This window comes from Buceros rhinoceros, unplaced genomic scaffold (assembly GCF_000710305.1).
Source record: "Buceros rhinoceros silvestris isolate BGI_N320 unplaced genomic scaffold, ASM71030v1 scaffold9819, whole genome shotgun sequence".
Classification (NCBI taxonomy): Eukaryota; Metazoa; Chordata; class Aves; order Bucerotiformes; family Bucerotidae; genus Buceros; species Buceros rhinoceros.
Genome location: NW_010432272.1, coordinates 1 through 10,051, shown reverse-complemented (window position 1 = coordinate 10,051; position 10,051 = coordinate 1). Strand labels below are relative to the sequence as shown.

At 45.3% G+C, this 10,051-nt stretch overlaps 1 protein-coding gene across 1 annotated transcript; it reads right to left on the bottom strand.

The window, feature by feature from the left end:
• Positions 1-4,492: 4,492 nt before the first annotated feature.
• LOC104500116 (chromosome unknown open reading frame, human C12orf40) lies at positions 4,493-9,764 on the bottom strand (the record flags this gene model as incomplete). The annotated part of the gene is made up of 6 exons (XM_010143718.1): positions 4,493-5,110; positions 5,700-5,782; positions 7,533-7,602; positions 8,136-8,196; positions 8,841-8,911; positions 9,152-9,764. Coding segments are annotated over 6 exons (1,516 nt in total), but the record flags the coding sequence as incomplete, so codon positions are not given.
• Positions 9,765-10,051: the final 287 nt, after the last annotated feature.

Below are 10,051 nucleotides of genomic sequence, written 5' to 3'. Positions count from 1 at the left end.
GCCAGCTGCCTCCGTCTGCAGCAGCCACTGTGAGAGAGCACGGCTTCCCGGGGGCCACCTCCCGGGCATGGTTCATCCCCCCATCCCCAGCCCGGTTGTCTGGTGATGGCAGCTGGCTGCAGACCAGAGCACCCTGCTCCAGCTGACCCCACTCCAAGACGGGCTGGGACCGGGGCAAGCTCAGAGGTGCCTGCCAGCTTCAGCTGGTCTGGGGTTCTCTGAAAATTCTTCTGTTTGCAGGGAGTGCAGGTTCCGTGGAGAGCAAGTCTCCTGACAGACCTCCTGCTTCCTGAGAATTACTCCCGCCCAGGGAACAGAGTAAATCTTCCACAGTGTGATGTATTGGCTTGGCCTGTGACTGTGACTGGCGGCAGCACTGGGTCCCTTGGCCAGGCCAGCCCCTGTGTGCTGGACGTGACACGCGGCAGTAAATCACAGCCCTCTCTCTGCGAGCGCACACAAATAGCTGATTTGGAAATGTTTTATCTCTGTTTAGCTCTATTAAATAATACAACGGCCCCCTTGCAGCCTCCTGCCTCATCTTCGCTGACTCTCCACCCCTCTGTCTTTCGGCCCAAGATTCCCCGTCGCCTCCCACAGAGCCGGTGCGTCAGTGTCCTCTGCAGCCATCCATCCGCGTGCTGCGCGGGAGCTCACTGCAAGCTGGTCTCCCTTGGCTTTCACACCCAGAACGCTGCAGCACCCAGACCAAGCACCGTCGAGCTGTGGGGTGTGAGTTTAGGGCAGTGTGGCTAGGCGAGAGGACAAGCCGTCAGTATTCAGCTCACGGAGTTATGAGCCCTTGTGGGAGTTTGATGTCACCAGCCCTGGAGAAGCAAGCTCTGATTCAGGTAAGGGGGGCTGTCACCTCTAAGCCACTAGAGGCTGTCAGTGAGAAGAGCTTGAAGAAGCGTTGCAGAAAGGTTATTCGCTTTTGTGGGGACAGATGAGGCGCTGGATGCAGTTGATTATTTTTTCCAGGAAAACTCATCCTTCCTGCATCTGCTCTCTGTAAAACCCTTAAAAAGTCAATTCACAGTTTCCGCTTGAGAAATAATCACTTGTGTGAAGACTTAAGCTTCTCATTTCCCGCAATGATAATCCTTCACGAAAATGAAACAAGGATTTCTACAAAGTTTGTGGAGGCTCTTGGCATAATAACATCCAGCAACAAACCGCGCCATTAACGGCACAAAACATCAGTCAGTGCTTGCCCCGAAAACCTCACCTTGCAGGTTACTGAAATTAGGGCTGATTTTACAGGAAAAATGCTGCATATCAAAACCGCTTCGGACCAAAGCTGAGGGTGGCAGTTTTAGTGAGAGATTCGTACTTGGAGGCAGTTGAGTACCACCATTAAACCAATGTTCCTGGGGTTTGGTTGATTACAGACACCCCCCGTCCTTTCCCCCAGCAAAACTCAACTTACGGTTGGTCTTTACCCAGCACAGTTAAAAGCAAATGCATTTCCGTGGCCTCCCCAGAGGCTCAGCACACTGCCAGGAAGGTTAACGTGGATGAACGCAGAGCGCCTCTGCCTGTGCTGTTGCCTCGGAGAAAGCTGGTGGTGCCCGGATGTGTACAGCGGGGTGACATCGTGACTGTAGGGTGCAAACATCGGTGGATTGATAGCATCAGCTGCTGATGTATCAGCTGAAGAAACCACGATCTGAGGCTGCCACAGAGGGAGAGGAGATTCCTGTAAAACCAAACTCAGCTCTTCTCAAAAGTCACAGAACGGTCACGTGGAAGAAAGCGCTTGAGCAGAGGGGGAGACTGGCGCTGAGATAAGGGGAAGCACGGTTCTCTTCTAACGCAATAACAGTAACATAAATACTTTAAAATACTTCTCTAGTGGCTAAAGAGAGCACGCTGCTGCCTTCCTGATCATCGCCGCTGGCCCACATACCGCCACAAAGAGAGCTCTCTTTCTTCTGATTGCTGTGCAATTACAGGTGAAAATCACAGGTAATTGGATTTTATAGGCTCTCATCCGAAGGCTTCGGAACATGATGATCTGTGGTGATTGACACATCCCAAGTGGAGAATTATTGCATTAGAGACATGGATGCAGCTGTTACGTACAGCCAGTCACAGAGGCGTGCCTGTCACTGAGCTGCATAATTGCAGTCCTTACTGGGAAATGGTGCAATCTAGGCTGAAACCAACTATGGCTGGAACCATCACACTTTGAGAGCTCCTATATTAGCGGCTGAAGTGAAAATAAGTGACGCTTACTGAAAGGCTCTAAATTATAAGAGAGATGAGAGATAACGTAGTAAAGAGGTATTGCTTCATTTGAACCCCCCCACATACACATCCAGACAGTGCAAACAGCTCTTTTCCCAGTTCTGGCAGTTCCCAGTTCTGACCCGCACTCTTTGTCCTGTCGGTTCACAGGAGCAGACTGGGAATGTGTCACATGCCAAAGGTAGCTCTGCAGCTCAGGAGTATCTGCCTGAACTTGGGTAGCTCGCTTCACCGTAAAACAAAACAGAATTCAGAGGTCCCAGCAATGACGCCACTCTCACAGAAACCGGGAGCACAACTTCCATTGCAAGTTCATGGCAGCTCACCTCGGGCTGGGTCACTTCAGCATCTCTCTAAGCAGAGTCACCAGGAAGCTCTCTGGCCACGTGGCAATTTTACACTGGCCAGTCTAAGGAAAACCCTCAACTCTGAAGTTCACGGTGCTGGAGCTTTTAGCTGTAACGTGCCGTTCACCAGCCTCTGCCACAGCACATGGCAGGAGGCTGGCAGCCCTGGGGGGGTGGAGCAGCATCGGCCAAGGGAAGGGCCGTGGGGCTGGACACACGCCACTGGAAAGGCTGACAGGAACATTCCAGGCACGGAGGACTGCTGGAAAGACGTGTGCCTTTGAGGTGTCCTAATTCAGGCCAGCACGGGCTGCGGCTGCTGTGGCACAGTCTGAACGGCCTTCGTAACCCTGAGTGAGCAACTGTGTCTTACAAACCACCAGTAATGGCTGAGGTTTTAGCAAGGCACAGCTGTTATTTGAATGAATTACAGCTCCTCTGAAGAAGATGCATATTACAGTTTCAGATTAAAAAAATGACAAGGGAGCTCACTTTGACAGTAAATTGAGGCAAGCTAAAAAAGAAAATCTGCTTATGTCAAGCCTCAGGGAGTGGGCAGTGAATTGGCTAAATGGTAGTTACACGTTTCAGGAGCCTGGCTGTGCAAACCACTTCCCATGTATGCAGTCTCTGCGTACAAAAGATGAGGCCGTTTGCTTCCAAGTACCGAAAGGTCCACTGAAATCTCCAAGAGGCTGTTTTTAAAATGGCAGAGCCATAACCCTGCAAACTGTTGAGCCATATAGATGTTCTTTTAGAACAGCTCTTAGCTTCAGAAATAAACGCCAGCAGAAAACACAGCCAATAGTTTGGGGTTGAGAATGGAGACAAAGAATGGTGACGGGTCTCCTCAGGGCTGGGTGACACACGTCCCTTCATCCACTTCTACATCCATTACCACAAGACGTAGAAATAAAAGAAACCAGCCTGGCGGGAGTGAGGGCAGTGAATTTTCCCACAGCTGTCTCCAAGGACCGAGCTCGGTTTGTAACGAACAGGATCCCCACAGGCAGCCAGCTGGCTACCGCCAGCGTGCACACACACGCTCCTACACACATATATAAAATAGATACAGATATGCATATACAGTTAGAGGTGTATGAATATATAAGTAGATGTCAGCAACAGGGTGAGTCTCCCTGCCACCTTTACTAGGAGCCTTTTTAGGAGGAAAGAATACAACCGAGAAACAATATTATCAGAAACTTTTACTTGTTGTGATTTGAGGCTTCCCACAAACACCAAAACGAAGAGGAAAGCGTTTCAGATTTTCAATCTGCAGGCAAAACACAGAAACACATAAAAAATCGGTCAGTATTAACAGCCAGAGAATGAATCAATAGATCTGCAATGGAAGGAAAATTTAGCATTTTTTTAAATAAATAAATTATTTCTTTTAAAATTACATTCTACTCTATGTGTGCAGAAGTGCATTTTCTGTGGTTTCCCATTTTTGTATTTAGTACAAACGCACGGCAAGGGCGAGTTTGTCTGTTAAAACGGATAAGAATCAGACAATAGTTCTGAACTAAGAGTGACACCAAACACGTTTTGAAGGGAAACAGAATCTTTCCACTACCTTCAAGAGGAGCCACAGAATCCTACACCACAGAATCCTACACCACAGAATCCTATGGACATGTGGTGGGGAAGCCGATCTAGTTCCTAAGGTTTATATTTACCAGGCTATTGTAAAATCCTGAGCTAGCAGTTGGAGATCTATACAAAGCCTTAGCTAGCGATTGCAATAGGTCGATAAACATCCATAGTAATAATAATTTATAGGAAACTGCAAAAACAATGTTTTGTCTAACCAGGCCAGAAAAATGCCAGTTAAGTGAAACACACTAAGAACAGGTCAAACATCTGTATTCCTCACGTGCTGTGCTAGCTGGTCACTGCTTATCTCTCTCCTTCGCTAGATCAATGTAGTTCAGCACCTCTAGAGTCCTTCTGCCAGCCACACTCAGGTACTCGGCTTCAGGAGAACATGCTGCCATTGCTCCTGCTGCCCTGCCCGTGCCCGCAGCCTGCAGCTCCTCCGGGGCCGGCATTTTGTGCCCGCCAGCCGTGCCTGCAGTGCTGGGAGGAGAGAACCCCCTGGGGCTGCAGGCAGAGGGGAGGGAGCGCCCACAGCTGCACACCTGCGTGGTGTCACACTGGGTGGCTGCGTCCACTTTCCTCACTTGTGTAACAGTCTGCGACCAAACATCACACCTGGTACTGCCAGTGACGTGCTCTCTTTTACGGACTTGGTGTAACAATCTGCCCTCAGACAGGGCAGCGGGGGGGTTGTTTTCCTGCTCTGTGGCACATAAACGAGAGACTTCCTCCTGAAGACCGTTTGCTGCTTCTCTAGTCAGAATACTGCTGGGCTGGAGAGGCACGGTGCTGGCGTAAGAGGTCTTGGGGGGCTCTGCACTTGCTGAGGCTGAGACTAGGTTGGCACTATCTATCTTCAAGGACTGTTCAGTCAGATGTTCCTTCTCTTTGGCTGTGTCTTCCTCTTCAGACTGTTTGAACATAATTGTGTGAATGCAACTGTTTAAATAGTTCAATAACTAAGGACTAAGTTAATGAAATAAACCGAAAGGCCAGGACTGTCTATTTTTGGTTGGTTGTGGGGTTTTTTCCTTCATTGTTTCTCCAAGGGTGTACTCCCAGCCTGTGTTGAAGGGAGGGTGGGTAAGGCAGACCTTCACTCTCACTGAGAATTCCCATTCTTACATTGTGGCATCTTTGTGTTCAAGAATGGCCAAAAACACCCAGTGTGCCAAATCCTCCCACCTTACAGGCATGTAATACATGGCAGCTATACATCAAGAAGAAAGAGCACGGAAGCGAGCTCAGCATCTTCCCAGAGTCCTGTTACTGTAATTCCACAAGGCCTGGTGTTATCGAGAGTCCACACCACATACATGTCTGTTAAACTACTGGGGAATATTTAGAGCTAATCATTTCTTGTCATCCTCACACATGAGGCTGCCTTGTACAAAACAAAACCATAAAGAAGATTTCTGTTACATCCACCCTTAGTTGCACTCGGGCATATGGGCAACATTCGAATAAAGCCCTGGAAACCCGTAAAAGGGCAGTTCTCACCATGTCAGGACTAGAGCTGAAACAGCTCTCTGCCTGCCTGGGAGAGTAACTGGGAGACTGGCTGCTGAGCGATCCCTCTACATCTGAAAAACAAGATGAAAAGGAAAGAAAGGTCACTCTCCAAAAATCCCCCAAACACCCAGCTCTCAAGTACAGCATGTAGAATTAAACATTACTACTTCTGCTGCAGATTTACGCTACTGTTTAGAGAATGAACTGTTAGCGGAGTGCCCTGGTTTTGGCTGGGCTAGATTTAATTTTCTTCCTAGTAGCTGATACAGTGCTGTGTTTTGGAGCTCGTGTGAGAAGAACGTTGATTACACGCTGATGTTTTAGTTGTTCCTAAATAATGCTTATTCTAAGTCAAGGACTTTCTAAGCAGCACTTATCCTAAGACAAGGACTTTCCAGTTCCCGTGCTCTGCCAGCGAGGAGGTGCACAAGAGACTGGGGGGAGCATGGCCAGGACAGCTGACCCAAACCAGCCAAAGGGATATTCCGTACCACAGAACGTCGTGCTCAGCACAGAAACTGTGGGGAGCTGGCCGAGAGGGGTGGATCGCTGCTCGGGCATCAGTCAGTGGGTGGTGAGCAACTGCACTGTGCGTCACTTGTCTTCTCTTGGGTTTTTACTTCCCTCTCTTTTTTTAATACTAATTTTTGTTACTATTATTATTGTTGTTATTGTTCTAATTATTATATTTTGTTTTATTTTAGTTATTAAACTGTTCTTAGCTCAACCCAAGAGTTTTACTTTTTTTTTTATTATTCTCCTTCCCCATGTCACCGGGAGGGAGAAGGAGTGACCAAGAGGCTGCGTGGTGCTTAGTTGCTGGCTGGGGTTAAACCATGCCACGAGGTCAATCTAGTTCTTGGCGACGGCCAGTTCTCCTCTCAAGACAACACACCTTAATGGAAAGTGTGAGACGGGTGCCCCAAGGGTTCAGCTACGTGTTAATCTGCACCCTGCCCCAGCAGCAGAACTGTGCTGCTCGGAAGGAGGAAGGACTCTGCAGAGGGGCAGGGTGAGAACGCAGTAAACAAAACCCCCTGCACACATCGGCTGCCATACGAGTTACATGCTTTTCCCTCGGCAGCCCTTGGAAGATCCTCTGCTCTGAAATGCAGCCAGCACAGCTGAGCCCTATAGCTACTGAGCGACAAAAAAGGATGTGGGCTCTCCCTGCTGACTCCCTTCTCTCTCTCTACATGTGGAATGATGGCATATAGTCTAGTGGAAGAGAAAAGGATTAGTAAAGACTGGACCAGTAAAATGGTGCACCTAATGAAGTAATTAACTAATACAGAAAACACATCCAAGATTTTTTCCTCAGTAGAGGTCTGCAGGAACAGAAAGGAAGAAAGTTACTGACATCTACTTGGCACTTTTACTGTATGGTCATGTTAGTAAACTTGAGTTGTCATGTTCAGATTAATTAATTTGAACACTAAGTAGTTAATTAACTCTTGACCTTTCTTGTGGCTTGCTTTTTTTTAGCAGTTACCCCTGCTTTCAGAGCTGGCTTTTCAGTTTTAGGGACACTTTGGAGGAAATGGGAGAACTAAAAATGTGTGTGTAATACTCACCAGAGAGAAGTTAACCTGACTTTATCTCTTCACAGAAAAGCAAATACACATAGCTCTTAGTTACCTGGTAATGCTAGTCATCTTTATACAGTGCTGCATGAATCAAAAATACAAGCCCTCATCAAATGTAACATCCTAAAAAGATCAGAACACTTCTCCCTGGCTTTAGAAGTCACTGTTTCAGTTTCACATGTAGAGAAAAGTAATGTATAAATACATTAATTAATAATGTATAAATGGTACTAACCCGTTTCCATCTTGTGAAGATTTGAACTCACTCCAAACTTAGACTCTTTCTCTTGTGTGGTTGTGAATCTCTAGAAATAATTAAGAGTTAACAGTGAGGGTTCAGCTGGATCAGCACCTCAGGTTAGGTGAGGAACATTCAGTTCCTGTATTACACAAAGGTGTCACTGCACTGTACTGCAAATCATTTTAAGAGGTACAAAACCCCTAAGCAATACTGTACATACCTGGGTGACTTCTATGAACAAAATACGTAAAAGATTCATTATAGGTACACTAGCATAAAGCTGTCTTACAATACTGAAGTGTCCTGCACGTAATGTCTGGGCACCACCTGCAGAACCTGATCCCACGAGTTAATAGGTAACATCAGGTGTCAGCTTAGGTGTGAATCAAACCATGTAAATTGTGGACCTGAAGGGCTATCTGCCTGGGCACCTTCACTACAGGCTGTTCTTTCTGGATTCCTAACAGGAACCACAACAGAGAAGCTTCCCCAGAAGTTAATTCAGTTTCTAACTGTTGTGGACATTCCTTCTCCACCTCAAAAGAATGGTGCAAACAGTAGATTTGGAAAAAAATAATAACTCTTTTAAAAAGTTACCTCTTCAAATCCAAAGAGCTGGCTCTGTCTCCAGGGTGACTTGTTCACATACTCGTCATCACTGAGAGATGCAAACACAGAGTGATTTCCTCCCTTGTACTTTTATTTTCCTTCAGGACTGCAGTAATTACTGGTGAATTTTTTTACTTCAGTTTTTTTTTCTCCAGTAACCATGAAATGCTTCCCACTATTAAGATCACTGAACCTATTTCTGAATCTGAGATTTAACACCCAGAATCTATTTTTCACAAACTTCACTTCTGTTAAAATGTGAAACTTAATAAGAGAGATGACAGAAGACAGAGCTGCTTTGTAAAGTGGAAGGCGTTATGGATCGGAGTCTTTGATAAAACCATCTTTGGTACAACATGGGGCACTCACATACGCTAACTTTAGCCCGGGGAAGACACTAACTTCCTCTGTAGTCAGTGGAAGGAGACTTGTTAGGGGGGAAGTCAGAGCAACAGGACTCAAAATTGTCCCATGAGCAGTCTTTCTCCTTACTTATTATAGGCAGATAAATAATGGTATAAAGGTCTTACCTTTATTCACATTATTCACCACAATTTTTATAGGGAAAACTTGGGTCCTTGGTAATACTGTTCAGAATTTTGCCTTTGTGTCCTCTTAGCTGGATTTCTCCAATTCAGCAAGGTCTCTGCAGTTATCACTGATTAATAGTTTGGCCATTTCTATGGCACTCACCTTTTTTTTATTAAATACTTCTGAGGATTCTCGTTTAAGTTAATCTGCTGATCATGGTGATAAGCAAATGTCTCTAAAATAAAAAAGAAAACCTTGGTTTTAGAATGCAGTAGCATAAATGTGATTTGAAAATAAATGCTTCAGTCAACTTTAAAAAAAATTAAATAATTTTATTTAAAATTAAATTTTCTGCATCCTTAAGATTCATTACATGTTTTTGGTCAGGGCAGACATATCTCTGGTTATAAAAACATACATCTTTAAAAAGAGAATGAAAATCAGAATATAGGTCCTTAAAATATTAGACACACACCATTTTTTTCAAGGTTTGCAGGTTTTTCTTTCTTTTCAGAGAGTATGAAGGAATGCTGTTGCCCATGAGAGTCCTGCAGGTAGGTTTTATGAAGTCCACTGGTTTTCCTGTAGTGCCTTGCACTTGAGGCATTCTTACATTTAAGTAAGAACTGCTCTGGAGCTGTAAAAATGCCTTCAAGGTGTCTGTCTACAGAATTTGGTTTTGCATTGATTGCAGGGCACACCTCTCCAGTATCATACAGGTAATTTCTGTTGGTCATTTGGTTTCTATCATCAGGATCAGTGAAGAAAATAGCAGTACTGCTTTGGTTAACAAAAGGATTAAAATGCTTTGTGGAAGTATTATTATGGATTGGCTGGCTCTCATCTTCAAACAGTGCCAGAAAGGAACAATCACTTCCATGTTGGGGAGCTTTCAGTTCTGCAGTTTCTTTCACAACATCAAACAATGGTTCTGTTATTTCTTCACTCCTTTCTGACTTGTTGCTGGTTATTATCACTGGATTGTTTCTGGTGGAATACATATAGTCTCTCCTGGGGGTGGGGAGTGAGGTGGAAGTGGGATAAAAAGGAGAAAACAGATTGCTCAGCACGTAAATAAGCAAATTACTTAACACATCACAACAAATTATGATAACTTGATGTTAAAAATCTCAGAGACTTTACTGCTCATCATACTTGCTTTTCCCCATATGTACATTATTTCAACTGAAAAAATGTCTTGTGTTTTATTTCCACTTCATAGTAAGGTTGATTTAAAAGGGGTTCTGTTTCGTGATGTCTCCAAACATACCAAGACATGGAGCACATCCTCCTGAGCAGGGAACTATGATTTATAAAATCAGCCACAGTATGTCACTGCTGCACCACCAGCTGACCAAAGAAGGCTATTTTGG